At 38.1% G+C, this 12783-nt stretch overlaps 1 protein-coding gene across 3 annotated transcripts in view; it reads left to right on the top strand.

Annotated features, from left to right (window-relative positions):
* The window catches only part of RAB28 (RAB28, member RAS oncogene family), an 81370-nt gene extending 70109 nt beyond the window's left edge, over positions 1 to 11261 (top strand). Inside the window, exons 6-8 of one of the 3 annotated variants that reach the window (XM_019656501.1) lie at positions 1255 to 1332; positions 9003 to 9097; positions 10353 to 10452. In XM_019656501.1, coding sequence (XP_019512046.1) covers positions 1255 to 1332; positions 9003 to 9092 — 168 coding nt within the window. In that variant the 3' untranslated portion in view covers positions 9093 to 9097; positions 10353 to 10452. Of the gene's footprint in view, positions 1 to 1254; positions 1333 to 9002; positions 9098 to 10352 lie in introns of all 3 variants that reach the window. The other 2 variants (XM_019656500.1, XM_019656499.1) reach the window with 2 other exon arrangements.
* The last annotated feature ends 1522 nt before the right edge of the window (positions 11262 to 12783 follow it).

The raw sequence follows: 12783 nt of genomic DNA, 5'->3' as shown, positions 1-12783 counted from the left end.
TTCCCCCCCATCCCTCCCTCCCTCCCTCGGTCTCTCTGCCCTATTGGCTCTGCTTTCAAAATATGCTCAGAATCTTTGTTTCTTATCATCTCCACAGCTACCACTTAGTTTCAAGCCTCCATCGTCTCTTACATTAGTGTCTTTGCTGGTTTCTCTTTTTGTACTCTTCATCTTCTCTAACGAATACTCAATAAAACAGCCAGATTGAATCTGTTAAAATAGAAGCCACATCCCTCCCGTGGCTTGCATGGCACTCGGAGTGAAAGCCCAAGTCCTTCCAGCAGCCTAGCAGATCTTACATGATTTGTACCCCCGTAATCTCTCAGCTCATTTCCATTCACAATCCCCCTCTTTCTCTCCATTCTATCATATTAGCTTTCCTGTTTTTCCTTAAACATTGAACAACAGTGAACTATAATATCTAATGCTTTTTGGGGAACAAATGACATAAGCCTTTTGGAGTATGTGTCTCTCTTTCATTAGAAATCAAAATTAAATTAATAAAATTACAACACATATTCAGTAAGTAATCATTAGATAAGTAGGGATAAGAAATGATAGTATACTTATGAAACAAAGACAAGTTATACATTACAAATAATGTCTGGATTGGAGCTGTAGGAATCATGACTTGGCATAAGCTAACTATGTATGAACAGGCTGTTATAAAAAAGTATCTGTAGATTTTAAAAATGGTAATGTATACTGCTTCTTTACTCTGAACTGATAAAATACAATAAATATTACTAAGTTGTTTTGCTCAAGAAATGTGGAGAATTGTTTGAATTGATGAGAGCCACAGAGATTATTGAAGGGTTGGAAAGTACGACCTTTTAAGATAGGCCAAAGTCTGGTCAGAAGACCAGTATAGAGTTGGCAGTGAAAAACCCAGGTGTTAAAGTATTATTCTTACTTTCTGCAGGACTTATAGGAGTTTGTTTTGCTAGTATTTTTTTTAAATGCGGTAATTGTAATTAATCATCTTATGTTAAATCTTTAAAAATGTAAGTTTTTAGGGATAAATGCATATGTTTAGTCCAATTCACTGAATTGCACGAATTTTCAAATTATGGGTTTAGTCATTTAAAAAAATTTTACACTTAAAAATTTTGCTGTATTTGAGAAGTAAAGCTATTTTTGGAGTAACATATTTTTGCAACTCTTGCTGTTTATCATTGTTTAGAAAGTTCAATTTATTTGAAGGTACCTTAAGCATGCCTGTTTTAAATCATTTAAACCTATTTTTGTTATTAGGTCTTCCTGTGTTTTCAGAAAGTTGCTGCTGAAATCCTTGGAATCAAGTTAAACAAAGCAGAAATAGAACAGTCACAGGTGATTATATTGAACTTCATATTTTAAAAAATAATTTATCCCTTAAAAGACATTAATTTTCACCAGTGAATCCCTTCACATTTATGCATTCTATGTACTTATATATCCCTGAGAGCCTGAGAAATAGGTTGTATGTATGAATCAGTGTTTATTGTTGAAGACGGAGGATGCTAACTTTTTGCCAAATTATGATATCCTTGAAACTTCAATTTGTCCTTTTTTGTTGGAAAAATGAGGTTAGTATAATATAAATTTTATCAATGGTTAAGTAATGGGTTAAGGGGCTGACCATATTGTTTTGTAGTTCTTTAAGTTCTTCCAGGATCACTGTACAATATTTTAAACATAATTTATACAAAAACCCCAACTATTTATCAAAGTTTAGTCTTAGAATTTACTCCATTTGGTATCTTCCATGTTTATATTGGTGAAACATTATTTTTTCAATTTTTGTTTAGTCTGTGCTCTCTCTTCTTCTCTAAAACATCCTCCACTATAATTATATTAATTATTGATGTTCTTTTATTGTTAATTTAATAATGGTGTTAATTATTGAGAATTTCTGAATTATTTCAATAGTCAGTAGACTAGTCTTTCACTAGAAAATTCTCTTAGACTAAGACATAAACATGAATGTCAACAGTCAAGCATTTAAAAATACCACTAGACTAGCACACCATTTCACATGTTTGATGGAATGAAAAATCAGAGCAAGAGCCTGTAGTTTAAAGTTAAGCTTCAGAAGTGGTTTGCTTAGAAGCAACAGATAAATAACATTTTTCCTGAATCCCCTCCACTTCACCCTCACACCATGCAGCTAGAAAGGTATAATCATCTTTTCCCATCCTTAAATTTTTCTTTAATTCTTTTAGAGTTCAGTGTATTATTTTCATGGTCACTATGTGTGTATGCATGTGCGTGTGCATGTGTATGTTTTAAAACAATTAGGGCAAACATTTATTGAAAATTATGCTGATGTGGTTGTTTCTAGGACTTGATGAAGTATTTGGAACTCTGGAAATCTGCTACTTTTATATCTCATTATTCAAAAGACATTTATTTTAGCACTTACTATGGCCAGGTGCAATGTTAAGATATTTTGTGCCATGTGAATTGCTCCCAGGCACATAAAAACAGCTACTTGTTTTTGGTCTAGGAGGAGGGATACAAGAAAGAAATCACCATGCTTTGCTTGATCACACAGAACTTGGCAGACCCCAGAGGTCAAGCCCATCCTCTGCTTTTTAGCTTTTCTAAGCGATGTTTGAAAAATAATGTCTAGTTAAATTAGAAAGTCCATGAAATGATTATCAAATAATCATAAATGATTTACTGGTCATATTATATAATGTGGTACAGTGGTGGGACTAATGATTATTTAAAGGAGTTTAAGATGTCCCTGCCTTTAGTGAATAAAATTAATATTATGTGTCAGGCACCGTGTTATCTCATTGAATCCTTATAATAGCTCTGTAGGGCAGGTGGCATTTCATTATTTTATGGGCAGGAAGCTGAGACTGGAGAGGTTAAATAACTTGATTTACTAACTTGCACTTAGGCAGTGGTGGAGACAGGGTTTGAGCTCAGGCCTGACAGCAGTGTCCCTGGAGTTTCCACTCTGCCATGTTGGAGGAAGGCTTACTGGGCAGTTTGGAGTGGGGTTGGGGCGTAAGAAAATGGCTGAAAGAGAATCTGGCATGATGAAAAGCTTAGGTTGTATTTTGGAAAAAGAGGAATAGTTTGGCTAAAAACAAATGACCATTTGTGTTGGAATGTGAGGGAATTTGAAAAAAGACTATGGAGATTTACGAATGCCAAAGTGATAAGTTTTATCTAACATATTGACAGTGGGAAATAATTTTTTAATCAGGAATAAATGAAAGCAATTTTCAGGTAGGATTAATCTAATTGGATGTTTTTGTGTGTGGTCTAATGGGAAAGAGATTTAAGCAAGGACATGATTAGGACCAGAATCAGGATGGAAGGGATGGAATGGAGGTAAGAGACATTTCAAAGAAGAATCAATAGGGTTTCTGGAATGACTGGATAAAAGAGAGAAGAAGTCCAAGATCACTTTGGGATTTCTTACCTAAAGAAGTGGAGAAAGGGGAGACCCACTGAGTGACGGGCCGTTCTTAGAGGAGAAAGTGTGCTGGTGCCTGAGCTCTGTGGTGGTGCTTAGCTTTAGTGATAACTCAGAATAAATAAGGAAGTTGGATACTTTTGAAAGGCAAAAATTTAGGCAAGCTTTATTAATATTCTTAGTTTATTCTTAGACTTAACATCTCGGCATATTTTAACTAAGGAGGTGTCAGATCTGTTAAGTACATAGCTCTCTAACCTCCCTGTACACCCCACCTTGTTTATTGGTGCACCATGTCTTGTTTATTATACAGTGATGTTTAATTCAAGCTTCAGTTTGTTGGTGGCATTTACTTCGAATTCATTCATTTGCAGATGAATTCAAGCTACTAGAATCTTTCTTTCTCTACTATCTTTATCAAAATCTTTTGTGTAGGAAGCTCCAATCCACTTTCCTGAATGCTATGAATTTGGTCCCTTTTCCAATTAAATTATTGATTTCACAAGTAACGTTTCTCAGTGGAAACATTTTTGAAAGTTCATTTCTTTAAAAGATGTTTCTAAAAACATCTTGCAAGCTGCATTGAGCACAGTGTTCTTTTTTAATTAAAATGTATTTGACATATAACATGTAAATTTAACGTATGTAACATGCTAATTTGATACATTTATATATTGTAATATGATTGCCATTGTAGTGATAATTAGCATCTCTATAACATTACATAATTATCTTCTCTTTTTAGTAGTTGGCATAATTAAGTTCTAGCCTCTTAGCATGTTTGATGATAATGTGATATTGTCTATGTTCGCTGTACTGTACATTAGATCTCTAGGGCTTACTTACTACCCATGGTAAGCTTGTACCCTTAAACAACATCTGTCCTGTCCCCCCAACCCCATCCCCTGGTAACCACCATTTTATTTTCTGTTCTTACAAGTTTGGCTTTTTAAAATTCCAAGTGTATGTATGCAACACTTGTCTTTCTCTTGTGTGACTTATCTCAGCAAAATGTGCTCAAGGTCCATCCATGTTGTTGCAAATGGCAGGATGTTCTCCTTTCTCATGGCTGAATAATATTCCAGTGTATGTGTGTGTGTGTGTGTGTGTGTGTGTGTGTATAAATGTATAATTTTATTTATCCATTCATCTATTGTAGGACATCTAGGTCATTTCCATATCTTGTCTATTGTAAATAACAGTGCAGTGAACATGGTGGTGCATATATCTTTTCGAATTAGTGTTTCTGTTTTCTTTGGATAAATACCCAGAAGTGGAATTGCTGGATCATAAGGTTGTTCTATTTTTAATTTTTTGAGGAACCTCCATACTGTTTTCAATAGTGGCTGTACCATTTTACATTTCTACCAACAGTGCACAAGGGTTCTGTTTTTTTCCACATTTTCATCAGCATATCTCTTGCATTTTTGATGGTAGCCATTCTAACAGGTGTGAAGTGATAGCTCATTGTGTTGTTAATTTGCATTTCCCTGATGATTTGTGATGTTGAGTATCTTTTTCGTGTACCTGTTGGTCATTTGGATGTCTAGGACCAGGAAAAAAAAAAGACAAAGAAGTTCAGATTTTACATATTTTTGTATATATGCAAAATATATATATTAAAACATATATATGGAGGGTGGAAGGGAAGGGAAGGAAGAAAAGGAAGGAAGAGAGGGAAGGAGGGAGAGAGGGAGTGCTTATGCCTGGTTTCTGTGGGTTTTATGCCATTTGAAAGATTCCTGAGGAAATTTAGTGTAATGTTTGAAATTGTTTTATTTTGATTTATTTTATAGACAAGGAGCTAGATGGTAGACTCACCAGTCACATGGAAATTGATGCCACATAAATATTTATAATACAGCTTTAGTCTTAGTTCCATTCACTGATTATTTAAAGACATTCTGTTATTTTAGTTCTAACCTAGATCGTTCCTGTTTGGGAGTCATAAAATGAGTTATCAGCACACTTTGGAAATTTTGTAAGGAAGAGAAAGGGGTAGAGGGAAAAAGAAAGGCATTGCAGTTTATGAAAACAGCAAACATTTTTTGAGGGTCTACTTTGTGCCAGGACCACACTAGAATCTGGGGATACAGAGATGAGTAAGTTAAAGTCCTTTTCCCCAAGGAGCTCCCAGAATAAATAGGGCAAATATTTAAACATTTAAGTATACTATAGTTGCATTTTTCACAATTCCCAATTTAGTTAATAGTTTCATTTTCATCGTAAAAGTTCAGAACATGTGTTAACAAATGTCCTAGTTTCCCAGATTGTTCAGATTTTTTTGTTTACAAAGTAGTCAAACCTTTAGAAGAAAAGATAACTTGACAGCTGCTATTCTCGAGGAAGCCCAGCTTTCAGCTTTTAAATAATGCATTAGGTATTAAAAAAAAAATGCATAGTCTTGTATCTTTTCTCTTTTCACTCCGAATTCCAAGGAGGTTTTGCCATATATACTTGGTATTAAGAGTTCATAATATGTTCTTAATACATGTTTAAGCCTTGATATTTTCACTTGCCAGTTAATAAACTATGAATTTCTATTTGGTTTGAACAAAGTATGCATTAGTTTCTTCAAAACAAAAATTTTTCTTATGTCTGAGGTACTAAACTTGCTAAAAATGTATGTTCCTTATGTGACCTCTGAATATTTTCATGCTCTGTATGGAAGCATGTAGCATAGGGCATGTAGTGGGCATGTCCACGATTTTACTCGTGTCTCACTGAGCGCATAACTGCACAACACAAATGCCTATTTACCCCCTGGCCTAGGGCCCGTCTTTTCTGCTTTAGCTGAATACTGGCCTTGCTTAGGAGCCATAAGGAACTTAGATTCTTCTTACCTAGATGTTAACCTTTTTATCATTTTTGCCAGTATGTTTACAAAGACTGCGCTGGGATTCCTGTTTTACCTTAAACATTGCTGTCTTCCTTGCAGAACATATTTACCCACTTCTTACATGCTATTCTAGCCCTTGGATATTGAATATTGCTTAATGGATTTCCAGGTCATATCTCATCTTTTTCTTTTTAAACTTTTTAAGTTTATTTTTCCATATAGTTTCAAAACTAGATGGGACCTTCAAGAGCACATAGACAAACCTTGTTTTTTATAGATGAGGAGGTCGTGGGGACCAAAGTGCAGTCACTTGCCTAAAGTGATGAACGTTATTGGCAGCACATAATGGCGCATGATATGGCAGAGAAAGAAGAATAGCTTCCTTGAAGCTCCTACTGTGTGCAAAGTGCCATGGTTTCAAAGATGCCATATCCATGTTTCAAATGGTAATCTGTAATCTTGTTACACTTCGAATGTATGTCAATCATAATATTCTTCAATAGTTTACACATCCATTTTCTGTGCTGGATTCTTACGCATCTCTAAAACAGATCATGTATTTATCTGAACGTCTTCAATACCTACACTAGTGATTGGCTTTGAATGAATGATAGTGACAAGTGTTTTAGCCTTCAGGGTATGTTTATTCCATATTCTGAGCATGACAAAGTATGACTTTTGCAATGATTAATATGTTACTATCTGGATTAAGGCACAGTTGCAGAATAGCAATTGCAAATTTATCTTTAGTGCCTTCCCATGGCCCATCTTTACTCCTTATACCTCACTACCCCATCTCCTAGGTTGCTTTCTTGCTTACCCTCTAATTAGCTCCCACTTCCATTTCCAGTATCAGCTAGCAGCTACTCTCTGACATAATAAGGGGTAAGCTGGTGCTCAACCACAAAGCTGTCCTCCGAGGGCCACTTCATTATTTCACTCCATTGACTAATAGCAGAGAATAACTGAGTGTACTTTGTGGCTCCAAAAATAAAAGTTGGTGTTTTGTAGGTAACGTTTTCTCTGAAAACGTCAATTTATGGCTTGTAAACAAGCCAACTACTGTGAAATCACCTACCATGAAGCTTATGGCATGGAAATTCTGTTTTTCTACTTATGGAAAGCAAAGTTTAGAATCTGCAGAGCCTTGATTCTGGCTTCCAGTTCAGAAACTTTGTACAAAGCGTTATGCCCAACAGCCAAGGTCCCCAGGAAAGATGTTGCCTTTTTAGTTCTTCATTAATTTGATGAAAATTAATGGCGAATATGCAAGTCATTTATGTTAGTCAATCCTTTGACCAAAATGTCTTGACCAGAGGTCAGTAACCTGGCTGTGTTTATAAGATGGAGTTTAAACCAGCATTTTGGAGGATTAATGAGTTGCTTACTGATTATGAAACTCCCTTCTCTTTATTGTAACCCACAGTTTGTCCTGAAACAATTAGGTTTGGGGAGAGCAGATAATGGTGGTCAACGTTTCATTTACGTACTCCCCTCATACCTCATGTGGCAGCTGGTAATGCTTCTGTTGATAGCATCAGGCTGAGTGCCTAGTAAATCATGAGTCTTGTCCAGAAGTTAATACCGCTCGCCAGAGGACTGGCGTGGAGCCCACCCAAGGCTAACATACCGTAGCGTCCTGTTCATTTACTCTTGGTTGTTTATTCAATCTTTATAAATGTTATCTATCACAAACAACAGCCTGAATGAATGTATTTTTCTGTATGTGCTATTTAATAGATGCTCTTATGAAGAGTTTTCTGAAATGAGATATTTGTAATTGTAAAAAAGAAAGTGAGGATAGTTTCAAATTTAAAAAATTTGAAAAGTGTGTTATCTCTGTCGTACTTACTTGTCATATGTGGTCTTTTCATCCTAAGGGTTATAGCAAACAAAAACCTAACAAAGTAGTTTTGATTCTTTATTTAGCAAAACGCTTAGACATTTGAAAACAGCAGCTATTGTGCTTCAATACTGTATGTCAGTATTTTTCTTTAATGGCAGAAAAGTGCATTTTGAACTTATTTCTATTTGAAATTTGGAAGCCTGGGTTGTAGGGAATGGGGCAGTGAGCATGAAAGAGCATCTTTGACGAGTAATCAGTATTATTAAATGGGAAAATTGTGAATGGCATATGGCTTCCTCTGACTCATGCACCCTCTCCCCGCCTTCAGAGTAAATTCGTTACCCCCGTCTCTCTGTTACAGCAGCGTAAGTCCACTAGTAAAGCACTTAAGGTAAGTGGAGCTGTGGGTGCATTTCTCTTCCCATCAGGCCCACAGCAACTGGGGGCAGGTCCTGTGTAATTTACCTGGACATTGCCAATATAGGACGACTGGCACATAGTAGGCCCTCGGTAATGTTTGTTGAAGGAAATGGAATTAATACTTTTACTCCACTTTAGCATGGAAAAGCCCCGTAATTCTTGGTTGTCCCCTGAAATATTGGGCATTATGTATATTACATGTAATTGTGATATCAAAAGTAGAACTCAACAATTTGCCTGGGAGGTTCAATAGACATGTCTATTTCAATAAGTAAATAGAATTATAAAGAATAATGTTTCTCAGATCTTTGTTTATTTTTCTTCCTTTTATGTGCATATATTCTGCTGTTTCCTTTGTGACATGTTTAAATTTATGTGTATATTCCTTTTTCTACTTTGGTGTTCTCTTCCATTGTCAATCATTGAACATACTTTCCGTTTTCTTTCTTGGTCGTCTTGTTTATGTTGTGTGGAACTGACAGCATGTGGTCAGGGCAGAAATAATGAAGTCCCCGGAAGAAGATGCTCAACATACTAACTCCGCTCAGAGTAGAATCTGTTCAGTACAGTAGTGCAGGTATTAACGGATATTATTGCAGCTTTGGGGTGGAGGGTGGTGAGAACTAGTGAATGCTATCTTGTTCCTTTTTCCTTATGAATAGAGAAGTTCAAATGATTATTGTACATTATTGGAATTAATATTGCATATATCCTGTTTTAGAACTTTGAAAAATTGATCCTTTGCCAGGAGACTTACGAATTAAATAAGGACTTGGGAACAAATTAAAACAGCATTTCAGTTACTTTCACACATATTTGTCTTTATGGTTGTGTTTATTACATGTGCAGTGAAGTGGAGAATTGAGGCAGTTATTTCATTATTCATTCCTTACCCTTTTTCCTGAAATAGCCTGGTAATTGAAAGAGTATTTTTAAAATTTGCCTTGAATTACCCTTCTTTGTCTGCTTGTGTGTGCAGACTTGGTAATAGAGTTGAAAACAGTAAAGGATTTGTTTTAATTTAAATTGTTACTTTGAGATAAATATTAGGGCATATTGCTAAATGTATCATTTAAGATAATCCTTGAATGTGGGTTGGAGGGAGGGAAGGGTTAAAAATATCTTTTGGTTTAAATTATTTTAAAAACATGAGTATGAGGTAATTTTCTAAATTTCTCATTATTCTATATTTTGTTAGAGTCATTATTCATAACCCATTAGTGAGCTATTTGGAAGTAAGTTAGGGATTTGGGAGGAAAGTTTTAAAAATTGGCAAAGTTTTAAATATCGGATTGCTCCAAACTTTTCTCCTTTATATGCAACTCCTTTAGCGTTGCCACCCCTTCTCACTAGCGCACCAGTGGCTGTAAACATTCTAAAAACAGTTGTGGCTGGGTATAGTGGTTTATGGACATATTAATAAATAATGACATGTTTTACTTTCAAATAGTGAGATCATGTCTATCAATTAAAATTTGTGAATGATTGATTTTAACTCCTTTTCTTTAAATTATAAGCAGGGTTTACTATTTCATATTAATTTGTCAGGTTTTTATTAGACTTGTGATAGCCTCAAGTTTATGTCATAAAGCCAGGGAAGACTCAATAAAGGAATTGCTGGTGCACACTTAAAAAATCAACAACAGCCCCTGCCCCCGAGTCCCAGCTCTGCTTTAGTTTGTTCTGGGCGATTCTTCTGATATCAGCTCCTGCTTCATTTATGATGTCTATCACCAGGAGTTCACGAAGTTCAGAAAATAAAAATATACTTTAAGGAGCGCTTTCTAAATGTTCTGATGTCCTGATAATACCTCTGTTTTCCTTTATGACAGAGGGTGGTGAAGGCAGACATTGTAAACTACAACCAGGAGCAGCCCGTGTCAAGGACTGGGAACCCTCCGAGAAGCTCTTTGTGTGCGGTTCAGTGAGCGCGCTGGCTTCGGCCCGCCACCCTCCGCCCTGGGCCCGTGTGGGCCGGAGGAGCCCGGTTATCAGTGAGCATCTCTGGACTTCAGTTAACACTTTCCTCCCAGCTCGCTCCGCCAGCGCGTGGTGCCTCACAGCCGCAGGCAGCTCCTTGGCCGGGAAAGACCTCAGCCTCGGGACCACACACTTTGAATTCAAAGTGGAGAGCCCATTCTCTGGAGTTAGACTGCTTCACTGAAAAAGAATAATGTTGGTTCTCTTTATGTCCTCACTTCTTTTTTCCCAGATGTCCATTTTTTAAAAAATAAATATGAAAACTATCCAAGCCTTGACCATCAGCCAGCGCGCTGCCCGGCCCGGCTCCCTTCTCTTATCGGAACTCACACCTGGCAAAGCCGGCTTCAGGGTGCAAGCGTGTAAAGGAGTCGCACGTTTCCTCTGCAGATACGTAAGGAGGCAATCTGCTGTCTATCCTGAGGGAAAATAGAGAAAGCTGTATTTCACTGAAAATGCTTGAAATAAAGCTGTAATAGAAATACTTTTTCCGTTTTTCAAAAAGGACCTAAATGGTTTGTATGGTAGCTGTAGCTCACAGAGCAGTGAGTATTTGCGCCTGTATTGTTACGACTGCACCACAGCCATTGTGTAAAGGTTAGCTGGCGTTGTGAGTGCGACGAAGGCCGGCTGACGCTCCACGTGGGCTTTCCTGCAAACTGCTCCCGGAACAAGCGGTGACTGTTGTTGGATCATTGTGGGTCAGACTGGACCTGATGTTCAGAGTTTTTCTCCTGCTAATAAATCTATTTAGATTACTGTTTTGGGGGAATTTTCTTCCAGCCACCTTCCTTTTAGTTACAGGAAAACAACATGTCTTTGGCTAGATATCAGTGATCATGTGACCTTTAAAAAGCATTCAGTTATTGGGTTGTCGGAAAAGTCATGACGTATTTTTTCTACGTTTTTCGTTGCAAAAAATGCTTCAGGACTTTTCCAACAACCTGATATTTTGTGGGACTGATGACAGTGCAGACTCCGTGGCCCAGCCTTTCAGGGGCTCCGTGTGGGCCGCGTCCTCCGCCCCTCCCGCCCTTCTCCTGTCACTGGGCGCTGCCGAGTCTGCGCAGAGCCCTGGGCTCACTCCTGCCTGTCTGTGCTGCCTGGAATCCCTGCTCGCTCTCCACATGTCTGCCTGCTGCCTGCGCCTTCAGGCATCATGAGGGCAGGGCCCTGTCTTGGTCACAGCTGTGTTGTGTTTTTGTGCTCACGCCCAGCGCCTGGCATGGTGGCTGCTTCGTATCTGCCACATCGAAGCAGGAATGAATGCCGCCCCTCCACAACGTCAGTCCTCATTGCCACAGCTGCAAGTTCCGCTTGAGTACCTCCTGGGTGGCCATTACCCCCCTGCCATGACTCACAGTTACTCCTGTCCTTGTGGTTATTGTTTAATAGGCCGTGAGGTGATCGAAGGGCACTCCTGGCCTGTGCCAGCACAGGGTGCCAACCAGGGAGACTCTCTCTTCTGGGAGACTTGCCCCAAGTGTGTGCAGAAGTTTTGGACACCTAATTTTACAGGTGTAACGGATTTTAGAAAACCGTTTTTTTCACATCCTGTGTGGTTAAGGAAACTGAAGTTTGGAGAGAAAAAAGAACTTGCCACAGGTCATGGGATCACGGAGCCAGAGCGCATAGGAAACGTGCTGTCTCTAGGCCAGGGTGACACTTGTCAAGAGTGACTTGAAATTTAAGAAAATTTAAAAATTGTGACTGCTATACTCCTTGGGCAGCAAATCCAATCATTGCCTACTTTGGTTTTTATATTTCTTTGTTTTGTTGCAATTAAGCATCCTTTTAATAAGCCTTCCCAAGGTGACAAGCCCTTCAACGTAGTTTATCCTTCTTTTTAACATCTTCCTAACATATGCTGGTCGGTCTGCTAGGGAGTCCACAGTTTCTCTGTATTCTTCAGGAGAATATAAAGTTGAATAAAAGGGATCTCAACCCTCAAGGTTACCTTACAGCAGCGGTTCTCAACCTTTCACAGGGGTCGCCTAAGACCGTCAGAAAACACATATTTTCGATAGTCTTAGGAACTGAGACACCGCTCCTCTATCCGTCTCCAGGCCCACATGCAGATACGCCCACATACAAGTACCCGGAGATCCCTGTGAAAGGGTTGTTTGACCCCCAAAGGGGTCGTGACCCACAGGTTGAGAACCACTGCCTTACAGCCCAGTAGGAGAGATGTTTGTTGTTGGTGCTGCTATTTTAAAAGCTGTGATTAGTTGAAGTCTACTATTAAACTAAACTTGCCCAGGGTTTTACCTTCAGTAAGAGGTG

This window comes from Hipposideros armiger, unplaced genomic scaffold (assembly GCF_001890085.2).
Source record: "Hipposideros armiger isolate ML-2016 unplaced genomic scaffold, ASM189008v1 scaffold_260, whole genome shotgun sequence".
In the NCBI taxonomy this organism is placed as follows: Eukaryota; Metazoa; Chordata; class Mammalia; order Chiroptera; family Hipposideridae; genus Hipposideros; species Hipposideros armiger.
The sequence above is the reverse complement of the archived record's forward strand: the minus strand, read 5'-3'. Positions and strand labels throughout refer to the sequence as shown.